We start from the raw sequence: 14,346 nt of genomic DNA, 5'->3' as shown, positions 1-14,346 counted from the left end.
ACAAGACGCCTCTGCTGTGTTGTGTCCAATCAGCGGAGAGCAGGTCTGCTCGCTGCCTCGCCATCACTAGCTAGCAAGTTAGCTGCAGCAGGCGCTAAGTCTTCCACCTTCTTCTCCTCTTCTTGTCTTTAAAAGTGTTCGCTGTCTTCAAGGTTCCTCTGGGAGAACACGCCGAAGGTAAAATGTTTTATTTGTGTGCGGCTGCTTCAACATGTTGTCTTATAGCGTGTTGTGCAGTTATTAGCAACACAATAGCTAACTTTGCAACCAAGAGTCACAAATGTGCTAAAATGACACGAATTATTATTTCAAATGTACTCAAATATCATATTTTATTATCTTGTGTCTATTTTACACAAACTGTAGATCTTATCTTTCTGTATGGCAAAACATGTTATTATTCAGATGCATGATGAACATGTTATTATTATTCAGATGCATGATGAACATATTATTCAGATGCATGATGAACATGTTATTATTATTCAGATGCATGATGAACATGTTATTATTATTATTCAGATGCATGATGAAAATATTATTCAGATGCATGATGAACATATTATTATTCAGATGCATGATGAACATGTTATTATTATTATTCAGATGCATGATGAACATGTTATTATTTAGATGCATGATGAACATATTATTATTCAGATGCATGATGAACATGTTATTATTTAGATGCATGATGAACATGTTATTATTATTATTCAGATGCATGATGAACATGTTATTATTCAGATGCATGATGAACATGTTATTATTATTCTGATGCATGATGAACATGTTATTATTATTATTCAGATGCATGATGAACATATTATTATTATTATTCAGATGCATGATGAACATGTTATTATTCAGATGCATGATGAACATATTATTATTCTGATGCATGATGAACATGTTATTATTATTCAGATGCATGGTGAACATATTATTCAGATGCATGAAGAACATGTTATTATTCAGATGCATGATGAACATGTTATTATTATTCTGATGCATGATGAACATATTATTATTCAGATGCATGATGAACATATTATTCAGATGCATGATGAACATATTATTATTCAGATGCATGATGAACATGTTATTATTATTATTCAGATGCATGAACATGTTATTATTATTATTCAGAAGCATGATGAACATGTTATTATTATTATTCAGATGCATGAACATGTTATTATTATTATTCAGAAGCATGATGAACATGTTATTATTTAGATGCATGATGAACATGTTATTATTATTATTCAGATGCATGATGAACATATTATTATTCAGATGCATGATGAACATGTTATTATTATTATTCAGATGCATGATGAACATGTTATTATTTAGATGCATGATGAACATGTTATTATTATTCAGATGCATGATGAACATGTTATTATTCAGATGCATGATGAACATGTTATTATTATTATTCAGATGCATGAACATGTTATTATTATTATTCAGAAGCATGATGAACATGTTATTATTATTATTCAGATGCATGAACATGTTATTATTATTATTCAGAAGCATGATGAACATGTTATTATTTAGATGCATGATGAACATGTTATTATTATTATTCAGATGCATGATGAACATATTATTATTCAGATGCATGATGAACATGTTATTATTATTATTCAGATGCATGATGAACATGTTATTATTTAGATGCATGATGAACATGTTATTATTATTCAGATGCATGATGAACATGTTATTATTCAGATGCATGATGAACATATTATTATTCAGATGCATGATGAACATGTTATTATTATTCAGATGCATGATGAACATGTTATTATTATTCAGATGCAGTTCATGCTGCTGTTCAGCCGCCAAGGCAAGCTGCGCCTGCAGAAGTGGTATGTACCTCTTTCTGACAAGGAGAGGAAGAAGATCTCCAGGGACCTGGTCCAGACCATCCTGGCCAGGAAGCCCAAGATGTGCAGCTTCTTGGAGTGGAGAGACCTGAAGATTGTGTACAAGAGGTGAGAACTACATTACGTCAGGGACACTCTCAAAGATTGTTTACAAGAGGTGACAACTACAGTAGATACATTCACAAAGATTGTTTACAAGAGGTGACAACTACAGTAGATACACTCTCAAAGATTGTTTACAAGAGGTGAGAACTACAGTAGATACACTCACAAAGATTGTTTACAAGAGGTGAGAACTACAGTAGATACACTCACAAAGATTGTTTACAAGAGGTGAGAACTACAGTAGATACACTCACAAAGATTGTTTACAAGAGGTGAGAACTACAGTAGATACACTCACAAAGATTGTTTACAAGAGGTGAGAACTACAGTAGATACACTCACAAAGATTGTTTACAAGAGGTGACAACTACAGTAGATACATTCACAAAGATTGTTTACAAGAGGTGACAACTACAGTAGATACACTCTCAAAGATTGTTTACAAGAGGTGAGAACTACAGTAGATACACTCACAAAGATTGTTTACAAGAGGTGAGAACTACAGTAGATACACTCACAAAGATTGTTTACAAGAGGTGACAACTACAGTAGATACATTCACAAAGATTGTTTACAAGAGGTGACAACTACAGTAGATACATTCACAAAGATTGTTTACAAGAGGTGACAACTACAGTAGATACACTCTCAAAGATTGTTTACAAGAGGTGACAACTACAGTAGATACATTCACAAAGATTGTTTACAAGAAGTGACAACTACAGTAGATACATTCACAAAGATTGTTTACAAGAGGTGACAACTACAGTAGATACATTCACAAAGATTGTTTACAAGAGGTGACAACTACAGTAGATACACTCACAAAGATTGTTTACAAGAGGTGACAACTACAGTAGATACACTCACAAAGATTGTTTACAAGGTGAGAACTACAGTAGATACACTCACAAAGATTGTTTACAAGAGGTGACAACTACAGTAGATACACTCACAAAGATTGTTTACAAGAGGTGACAACTACAGTAGATACATTCACAAAGATTGTTTACAAGAGGTGACAACTACAGTAGATACATTCACAAAGATTGTTTACAAGAGGTGACAACTACAGTAGATACATTCACAAAGATTGTTTACAAGAGGTGACAACTACAGTAGATACACTCACAAAGATTGTTTACAAGAGGTGAGAACTACAGTAGATACATTCACAAAAATTGTTTACAAGAGGTGAGAACTACGGTAGATACATTCACAAAGATTGTTTACAAGAGGGGACAACTACAGTAGATACATTCACAAAGATTGTTTACAAGAGGTGACAACTACAGTAGATACATTCACAAAGATTGTTTACAAGAGGTGAGAACTACGGTAGATATATTCACAAAGATTGTTTACAAGAGGTGAGAACTACGGTAGATACATTCACAAAGATTGTTTACAAGAGGTGAGAACTACAGTAGATACATTCACAAAGATTGTTTACAAGAGGTGACAACTACAGTAGATACATTCACAAATATTGTTTACAAGAGGTGACAACTACGGTAGATACACTCACAAAGATTGTTTACAAGAGGTGACAACTACGGTAGATACACTCACAAAGATTGTTTACAAGAGGTGACAACTACAGTAGATACGCTCACAAAGATTGTTTACAAGAGGTGACAACTACAGTAGATACATTCACAAAGATTGTTTACAAGAGGTGACAACTACAGTAGATACACTCACAAAGATTGTTTACAAGAGGTGAGAACTACAGTAGATACATTCACAAAGATTGTTTACAAGAGGTGACAACTACAGTAGATACATTCACAAAGATTGTTTACAAGAGGGGACAACTACAGTAGATACATTCACAAAGATTGTTTACAAGAGGGGACAACTACAGTAGATACATTCACAAAGATTGTTTACAAGAGGTGAGAACTACAGTAGATACATTCACAAAGATTGTTTACAAGAGGTGACAACTACAGTAGATACATTCACAAAGATTGTTTACAAGAGGTGAGAACTACGGTAGATATATTCACAAAGATTGTTTACAAGAGGTGAGAACTACGGTAGATACATTCACAAAGATTGTTTACAAGAGGTGAGAACTACAGTAGATACATTCACAAAGATTGTTTACAAGAGGTGACAACTACAGTAGATACATTCACAAATATTGTTTACAAGAGGTGACAACTACGGTAGATACACTCACAAAGATTGTTTACAAGAGGTGACAACTACAGTAGATACACTCACAAAGATTGTTTACAAGAGGTGACAACTACAGTAGATACGCTCACAAAGATTGTTTACAAGAGGTGACAACTACAGTAGATACATTCACAAAGATTGTTTACAAGAGGTGACAACTACAGTAGATACACTCACAAAGATTGTTTACAAGAGGTGACAACTACAGTAGATACACTCACAAAGATTGTTTACAAGAGGTGACAACTACAGTAGATACACTCACAAAGATTGTTTACAAGAGGGGACAACTACAGTAGATACATTCACAAAGATTGTTTACAAGAGGTGAGAACTACAGTAGATACATTCACAAAGATTGTTTACAAGAGGTGACAACTACAGTAGATACATTCACAAAGATTGTTTACAAGAGGTGACAACTACAGTAGATACACTCACAAAGATTGTTTACAAGAGGGGACAACTACAGTAGATACATTCACAAAGATTGTTTACAAGAGGTGAGAACTACAGTAGATACATTCACAAAGATTGTTTACAAGAGGTGACAACTACAGTAGATACATTCACAAAGATTGTTTACAAGAGGTGACAACTACAGTAGATACATTCACAAAGATTGTTTACAAGAGGGGACAACTACAGTAGATACATTCACAAAGATTGTTTACAAGAGGTGACAACTACAGTAGATACACTCACAAAGATTGTTTACAAGAGGTGACAACTACAGTAGATACACTCACAAAGATTGTTTACAAGAGGTGACAACTACAGTAGATACACTCACAAAGATTGTTTACAAGAGGTGAGAACTACAGTAGATACATTCACAAAGATTGTTTACAAGAGGTGACAACTACAGTAGATAAACTCACAAAGATTGTTTACAAGAGGTGAGAACTACAGTAGATACATTCACAAAGATTGTTTACAAGAGGTGACAACTACAGTAGATACATTCACAAAGATTGTTTACAAGAGGTGACAACTACAGTAGATACACTCACAAAGATTGTTTGCAAGAGGTGACAACTACAGTAGGTATACTCACAAAGATTGTTTACAAGAGGTGAGAACAACGGTAGGTACATTCACAAAGATTGTTTACAAGAGGTGACAACTACAGTAGATACATTCACAAAGATTGTTTACAAGAGGTGACAACTACAGTAGATACATTCACAAAGATTGTTTACAAGAGGTGACAACTACATTACAGTAGGTACATTCCTATAAATATTGCTATCAATTCCACAGTAAGAGTGATGGATGAGTGTCACTCACCGAGACGTGTTGCAGATACGCCAGCTTGTACTTCTGCTGTGCAGTGGAGGATCAGGACAACGAGCTGATCACCTTGGAGATCATCCATCGATACGTGGAGCTGTTGGACAAGTACTTTGGCAGCGTGAGTAGTACTACTGTTGGCCACAGGAAGTACTTGCTCACCTGACTGCTTGCAGGTGTGTGAGCTGGATATCATCTTCAACTTCGAGAAGGCCTACTTCATCCTGGATGAGTTCCTGCTGGGTGGAGAAGCCCAGGAAACCTCCAAGAAAAATGTGCTGAAGGCCATAGAACAAGCCGACCTGCTGCAGGAGGTAAGGCAGCCTAAACACTAACATTTAGCCCAAAAGTACTCCACCTTTGTCGAAAAGTACTACACGTATATCTAAAAGTACTACATGTTTGTCTAAAAGTACATTTTTCTCTAAAAGTACTACACGTATGTCTAAAAGTACAACACGTATGTCTAAAAGTACTACACTTTTGTCTAAGAGTACTACATGTTTGTCTAAAAGCACTACACGTTTGTCTAAAAGTACTACAAGTTTGTCTAAAAGTATTACACGTTTGTCTAAAAGTACTACATGTTTGTCTAAAAGTACTACACGTATGTCTAAAAGTACTACATGTTTGTCTAAAAGTACTACATGTTTGTCTAAAAGTACTACACGTATGTCTAAAAGTACTACATGTTTGTCTAAAAGTACACTTTTGTCTAGAAGTACTACACGTATGTCTAAAAGTACTACACGTTTGTCTAAAAGTACTACACTTTTGTCTAAAAGTACTCACGTTTGTCTAAAAGTACTACACGTTTGTCTAAAAGTACTCACGTTTGTCTAAAAGTACTACACGTTTGTCTAAAAGTACTACACGTTTGTGTAAAAGTACTACATGTTTGTCTAAAAGTATTACACGTTTGTCTAAAAGTACTACATGTTTGTCTAAAAGTACTACACGTATGTCTAAAAGTACTACATGTTTGTCTAAAAGTACTACATGTTTGTCTAAAAGTACTACACGTATGTCTAAAAGTACTACATGTTTGTCTAAAAGTACACTTTTGTCTAGAAGTACTACACGTATGTCTAAAAGTACTACACGTTTGTCTAAAAGTACTACACTTTTGTCTAAAAGTACTCACGTTTGTCTAAAAGTACTACACGTTTGTCTAAAAGTACTACACGTTTGTCTAAAAGTACTACATGTTTGTCTAAAAGTACTACATGTTTGTCTAAAAGCACTACACGTTTGTCTAAAAGTACTACAAGTTTGTCTAAAAGTATTACACGTTTGTCTAAAAGTACTACATGTTTGTCTAAAAGTACTACACGTATGTCTAAAAGTACTACATGTTTGTCTAAAAGTACACTTTTGTCTAGAAGTACTACACGTATGTCTAAAAGTACTACACTTTTGTCTAAAAGCACTACACTTTTGTCTAAAAGCACTACACGTTTGTCTAAAAGTACTACACTTTTGTCTAAAAGTACTCACGTTTGTCTAAAAGTACTACACGTTTGTGTAAAAGTACTACACGTTTGTGTAAAAGTACTACATGTTTGTCTAAAAGTACTACATGTTTGTCTAAAAGTACTACGCGTTTGTCTAAAAGTATTTAACGTTTGTCTAAAAGTACTACATGTTTGTCTAAAAGTATTACATGTTTGTCTAAAAGTACTACATGTTTGTCTAAAAGTACTACACGTTTGTCTAAAAGTATTAAACGTTTGTCTAAAAGTACTACACGTTTGTCTAAAAGTACTCCACGTTTGTCTAAAAATGTTACATGTTTGTCTAAAAGTACTACACTTTGGTCTAAAAGTACTACATGTATGTCTAAAAGTACTACACAGTTTTGTCTAAAAGTACTCCACAGTTTTGTCTAAAAGTACTCCACAGTTTTGTCTAAAAGTACTCCACAGTTTTGTCTAAAAGTACTCACAGTTTTGTCTAAAAGTACTCCACAGTTTTGTCTAAAAGCAATACAGTTTTGTCTAAAAGTACTCCACAGTTTTGTCTAAAAGTACTACACAGTTTTGTCTAAAAGTACTACACAGTTTTGTCTAAAAGTACTACACAGTTTTGTCTAAAAGTACTACACAGTTTTGTCTAAAATTACTCCACAGTTTTGTCTAAAAGTACTACACAGTTTTGTCTGAAAGTACTACACAGTTTTGTCTAAAAGCAATACAGTTTTGTCTAAAAGTACTCCGCAGTTTTGTCTAAAAGTACTCCACAGTTTTGTCTGAAAGTACTCACAGTTTTGTCTAAAAGTACTCCACAGTTTTGTCTAAAAGTACTCCACAGTTTTGTATAAAAGTACTCAGTTTTGTCTAAAAGTACTCCACAGTTTTGTCTAAAAGTACTCACAGTTTTGTCTAAAAGTACTCCACAGTTTTGTCTAAAAGTACTCCACAGTTTTGTCTAAAAGTACTCCACAGTTTTGTCTAAAAGTACTCACAGTTTTGTCTAAAAGTACTCACAGTTTTGTCTAAAAGTACTCCACAGTTTTGTCTAAAAGTACTCCACAGTTTTGTCTAAAAGTACTCAGTTTTGTCTAAAAGTACTCCACAGTTTTGTCTAAAAGTACTCACAGTTTTGTCTAAAAGTACTCCACAGTTTTGTCTAAAAGTACTCACAGTTTTGTCTAAAAGTACTCCACAGTTTTGTCTAAAAGTACTCCACAGTTTTGTCTAAAAGTACTCCAATTTTGTCTAAAAGTACTCCACAGTTTTGTCTAAAAGTACTCCAATTTTGTCTAAAAGTAATCCACAGTTTTGTCTAAAAGTACTCCAATTTTGTCTAAAAGTACTCCACAGTTTTGTCTAAAAGTACTCCAATTTTGTCTAAAAGTACTCCACAGTTTTGTCTAAAAGTACTCCAATTTTGTCTAAAAGTACTCCACAGTTTTGTCTAAAAGTACTCCAATTTTGTCTAAAAGTACTCCACAGTTTTGTGTAAAATGTGTTGTCCCCCAAGTAAGAACTGAACTGGGCAAGAAAGCATTTATGTTTTCAGCAGCGAAGGCTTGGAATAACCTACAATGGAATATTCAACTTCAAGCCCTTGTTACGTTGAATGAGTTTAAAGCTTCTGTGAAAGAACTGCAGTCTACCTTGTGTGTATGCACATGTGTCATGTCAGCAAGTTCTAATGTTGTACATGTCATGTTTTATGTGTTGTTTACTGTTTTTAATGTAACCTGGCTGCTGCCCTCTTGGCCAGGTCTCCCTTGGAAAAGAGATCTTTGATCTCAATGGGATTTTACCTGGTTAAATAAAGGCTGAATAAATAAAAGTACTCCACAGTTTTATCCATCAGTAATGTAACGTGATTGTGTGTCTGCGGAACATTGGTACCAAAAGGATGAGTGTACAGTAAAAACAAAACAAAACTTAACAACGCCTCGAGCCAGCAAAAATTCCTCAAATATATTTTGTAATCGAATTACTCGAGTTACTTGAGGAATCGTTTCAGCTCTAAACGTGATGTGTGTGTCTGCAGGAACATTGTTAAAGAATAAGTGTACAGTAATGTGATGTGTGTGTGTGCAGGAACATTGTTAAAGAATAAGTGTACAGTAATGTGATGTGTGTGTGTGCAGGAACATTGTTAAAGAATAAGTGTACAGTAATGTGATGTGTGTGTCTGCAGGAACATTGTTAAAGAATAAGTGTACAGTAATGTGATGTGTGTGTCTGCAGGAACATTGTTAAAGAATAAGTGTACAGTAATGTAATATGTGTGTGTGTGTGCAGGAACATTGTTAAAGAATAAGTGTACAGTAATGTAATATGTGTGTGTGTGTGCAGGAACATTGTTAAAGAATAAGTGTACAGTAATGTGATGTGTGTGTGTGCAGGAACATTGTTAAAGAATAAGTGTACAGTAATGTGATGTGTGTGTCTGCAGGAACATTGTTAAAGAATAAGTGTACAGTAATGTGATGTGTGTGTCTGCAGGAACATTGTTAAAGAATAAGTGTACAGTAATGTAATATGTGTGTGTGTGTGCAGGAACATTGTTAAAGAATAAGTGTACAGTAATGTGATGTGTGTGTGTGTGCAGGAACATTGTTAAAGAATAAGTGTACAGTAATGTGATGTGTGTGTCTGCAGGAACATTGTTAAAGAATAAGTGTACAGTAATGTGATGTGTGTGTCTGCAGGAACATTGTTAAAGAATAAGTGTACAGTAATGTGATGTGTGTGTCTGCAGGAACATTGTTAAAGAATAAGTGTACAGTAATGTGTGTGTGCAGGAACATTGTTAAAGAATAAGTGTACAGTAATGTGATGTGTGTGTGCAGGAACATTGTTAAAGAATAAGTGTAGAGTAATGTGATGTGTGTGTGCAGGAACATTGTTAAAGAATAAGTGTACAGTAATGTGATGTGTGTGTGCAGGAACATTGTTAAAGAATAAGTGTAGAGTAATGTGATGTGTGTGTGTGTGCAGGAACATTGTTAAAGAATAAGTGTAGAGTAATGTGATGTGTGTGTGCAGGAACATTGTTAAAGAATAAGTGTAGAGTAATGTGATGTGTGTGTGCAGGAACATTGTTAAAGAATAAGTGTAGAGTAATGTGATGTGTGTGTGCAGGAACATTGTTAAAGAATAAGTGTACAGTAATGTGATGTGTGTCTGCAGGAACATTGTTAAAGAATAAGTGTAGAGTAATGTGATGTGTGTGTGCAGGAACATTGTTAAAGAATAAGTGTACAGTAATGTGATGTGTGTGTGCAGGAACATTGTTAAAGAATAAGTGTAGAGTAATGTGATGTGTGTGTGCAGGAACATTGTTAAAGAATAAGTGTACAGTAATGTGATGTGTGTGTGCAGGAACATTGTTAAAGAATAAGTGTACAGTAATGTGATGTGTGTGTGTGTGTGTGCAGGAACATTGTTAAAGAATAAGTGTACAGTAATGTGATGTGTGTGTGCAGGAACATTGTTAAAGAATAAGTGTAGAGTAATGTGATGTGTGTGTGCAGGAACATTGTTAAAGAATAAGTGTACAGTAATGTGATGTGTGTGTGTGTGCAGGAACATTGTTAAATAATAAGTGTACAGTAATGTGATGTGTGTGTGCAGGAACATTGTTAAAGAATAAGTGTACAGTAATGTGATGTGTGTGTGCAGGAACATTGTTAAATAATAAGTGTACAGTAATGTGATGTGTGTGTGCAGGAACATTGTTAAAGCATAAGTGTAGAGTAATGTGATGTGTGTGTGCAGGAACATTGTTAAAGAATAAGTGTACAGTAATGTGATGTGTGTGTGTGCAGGAACATTATTAAAGAATAAGTGTACAGTAATGTGATGTGTGTGTGCAGGAACATTGTTAAAGAATAAGTGTACAGTAATGTGATATGTGTGTGTGTGCAGGAACATTGTTAAAGAATAAGTGTACAGTAATGTGATGTGTGTGTGCAGGAACATTGTTAAAGAATAAGTGTACAGTAATGTGATGTGTGTGTGTGTGCAGGAACATTGTTAAAGAATAAGTGTACAGTAATGTGATGTGTGTGTGCAGGAACATTGTTAAAGAATAAGTGTACAGTAATGTGATGTGTGTGTGCAGGAACATTGTTAAAGAATAAGTGTACAGTAATGTGATGTGTGTGTGTGTGCAGGAACATTGTTAAAGAATAAGTGTACAGTAATGTGATGTGTGTGTGTGCAGGAACATTGTTAAAGAATAAGTGTACAGTAATGTGATGTGTGTGTCTGCAGGAACATTGTTAAAGAATAAGTGTACAGTAATGTGATGTGTGTGTGTGCAGGAACATTGTTAAAGAATAAGTGTACAGTAATGTGATGTGTGTGTCTGCAGGAACATTGTTAAAGAATAAGTGTACAGTAATGTGATGTGTGTGTCTGCAGGAACATTGTTAAAGAATAAGTGTACAGTAATGTAATATGTGTGTGTGTGTGCAGGAACATTGTTAAAGAATAAGTGTACAGTAATGTGATGTGTGTGTGTGTGCAGGAACATTGTTAAAGAATAAGTGTACAGTAATGTGATGTGTGTGTCTGCAGGAACATTGTTAAAGAATAAGTGTACAGTAATGTGATGTGTGTGTCTGCAGGAACATTGTTAAAGAATAAGTGTACAGTAATGTGATGTGTGTGTCTGCAGGAACATTGTTAAAGAATAAGTGTACAGTAATGTGTGTGTGCAGGAACATTGTTAAAGAATAAGTGTACAGTAATGTGATGTGTGTGTGCAGGAACATTGTTAAAGAATAAGTGTAGAGTAATGTGATGTGTGTGTGCAGGAACATTGTTAAAGAATAAGTGTACAGTAATGTGATGTGTGTGTGCAGGAACATTGTTAAAGAATAAGTGTAGAGTAATGTGATGTGTGTGTGTGTGCAGGAACATTGTTAAAGAATAAGTGTAGAGTAATGTGATGTGTGTGTGCAGGAACATTGTTAAAGAATAAGTGTAGAGTAATGTGATGTGTGTGTGCAGGAACATTGTTAAAGAATAAGTGTAGAGTAATGTGATGTGTGTGTGCAGGAACATTGTTAAAGAATAAGTGTACAGTAATGTGATGTGTGTCTGCAGGAACATTGTTAAAGAATAAGTGTAGAGTAATGTGATGTGTGTGTGCAGGAACATTGTTAAAGAATAAGTGTACAGTAATGTGATGTGTGTGTGCAGGAACATTGTTAAAGAATAAGTGTAGAGTAATGTGATGTGTGTGTGCAGGAACATTGTTAAAGAATAAGTGTACAGTAATGTGATGTGTGTGTGCAGGAACATTGTTAAAGAATAAGTGTACAGTAATGTGATGTGTGTGTGTGTGTGTGCAGGAACATTGTTAAAGAATAAGTGTACAGTAATGTGATGTGTGTGTGCAGGAACATTGTTAAAGAATAAGTGTAGAGTAATGTGATGTGTGTGTGCAGGAACATTGTTAAAGAATAAGTGTACAGTAATGTGATGTGTGTGTGTGTGCAGGAACATTGTTAAATAATAAGTGTACAGTAATGTGATGTGTGTGTGCAGGAACATTGTTAAAGAATAAGTGTACAGTAATGTGATGTGTGTGTGCAGGAACATTGTTAAATAATAAGTGTACAGTAATGTGATGTGTGTGTGCAGGAACATTGTTAAAGCATAAGTGTAGAGTAATGTGATGTGTGTGTGCAGGAACATTGTTAAAGAATAAGTGTACAGTAATGTGATGTGTGTGTGTGCAGGAACATTATTAAAGAATAAGTGTACAGTAATGTGATGTGTGTGTGCAGGAACATTGTTAAAGAATAAGTGTACAGTAATGTGATATGTGTGTGTGTGCAGGAACATTGTTAAAGAATAAGTGTACAGTAATGTGATGTGTGTGTGCAGGAACATTGTTAAAGAATAAGTGTACAGTAATGTGATGTGTGTGTGTGTGCAGGAACATTGTTAAAGAATAAGTGTACAGTAATGTGATGTGTGTGTGCAGGAACATTGTTAAAGAATAAGTGTACAGTAATGTGATGTGTGTGTGCAGGAACATTGTTAAAGAATAAGTGTACAGTAATGTGATGTGTGTGTGTGTGCAGGAACATTGTTAAAGAATAAGTGTACAGTAATGTGATGTGTGTGTGTGCAGGAACATTGTTAAAGAATAAGTGTACAGTAATGTGATGTGTGTGTGTGTGCAGGAACATTGTTAAAGAATAAGTGTACAGTAATGTGATGTGTGTGTGCAGGAACATTGTTAAAGAATAAGTGTACAGTAATGTGATGTGTGTGTGTGCAGGAACATTGTTAAAGAATAAGTGTACAGTAATGTGATGTGTGTGTGTGTGCAGGAACATTGTTAAAGAATAAGTGTACAGTAATGTGATGTGTGTGTGTGCAGGAACATTGTTAAAGAATAAGTGTACAGTAATGTGATGTGTGTGTGTGTGCAGGAACATTGTTAAAGAATAAGTGTACAGTAATGTGATGTGTGTGTGCAGGAACATTGTTAAAGAATAAGTGTACAGTAATGTGATGTGTGTGTGTGTGCAGGAACATTGTTAAAGAATAAGTGTACAGTAATGTGATGTGTGTGTGCAGGAGGCGGAGGCTCCACGCAGTGTCTTGGAGGAAATCGGGCTGACATAAATGCGAGCCAGCGTCCGTCTTGTTTGTGTCACTTTGTGTCTTTGCTGTTGTGTTGACAAGTGTGCTCGTCCATCATGTCCTGTGATTGTGCTGCCAAGTGTGCTTCTATGTGTCTCTATTTGTGTAGCACATCCCCCTCAGCCCCCCCTTGTGGAAAACTACACTCAAGTAGCAACAGCATCCATTATTAGCACTTCCTGTTGGAGACCTTGAAAACAACTTTTGACTAATGTAAACTACTTCCTGTTCAGTGTTAAACTACTTCCTGTTCAGTGTTATGTTTGTGGAATATATTTCTATTTCTCTGTGACCAAAGAGCCGTGATCATGTGACAAAAAAGGACTGTTGTGGTCAGAAGTTGGTATTCAAGTAAGAAAGTATTCATCCTGCTAGAAGAGGCATCACTTTTACTTTCTCTCTCACCCGGCCTGGTGACCGCTTGACTTTTCAAGATGCAGCAGGACAACAACACATCAATAGTCTCACTGCCAAACAGTATTTCTTCTAGCATTTTCTTCAGCCATGTTTACACAATGTTCACATCAATAAATGTCTGCAAAGTGAAACCACTTGTCTGTTATTGTAATGAAATAAGAAGGAACATGTGACCTCTGACCTGACTCAGATATTTATTGTAATGAAATAAGAAGGAACATGTGACCTCTGACCTGACTCAGATATTTATTGTAATGAAATAAGAAGGAACATGTGACCTCTGACCTGACTCAGATATTTATTGTAATGAA

General features: G+C 35.1%; 1 protein-coding gene across 1 annotated transcript; it reads left to right on the top strand.

Moving 5' to 3' along the window:
• Positions 1-21: 21 nt before the first annotated feature.
• On the top strand, positions 22-14,176 carry ap1s2 (adaptor related protein complex 1 subunit sigma 2). Its single transcript, XM_062034560.1, has 5 exons — positions 22-177; positions 1,834-2,012; positions 5,502-5,610; positions 5,666-5,803; positions 13,553-14,176. Exons 2-5 carry the CDS (start codon positions 1,834-1,836, stop codon positions 13,598-13,600), a joined length of 474 nt encoding a protein of 157 aa, XP_061890544.1. The 5' UTR covers positions 22-177; the 3' UTR covers positions 13,601-14,176.
• Positions 14,177-14,346: the final 170 nt, after the last annotated feature.

Source organism: Entelurus aequoreus, linkage group LG02 (assembly GCF_033978785.1).
Source record: "Entelurus aequoreus isolate RoL-2023_Sb linkage group LG02, RoL_Eaeq_v1.1, whole genome shotgun sequence".
NCBI classification, from domain to species: Eukaryota; Metazoa; Chordata; class Actinopteri; order Syngnathiformes; family Syngnathidae; genus Entelurus; species Entelurus aequoreus.
The sequence above is the reverse complement of the archived record's forward strand: the minus strand, read 5'-3'. Positions and strand labels throughout refer to the sequence as shown.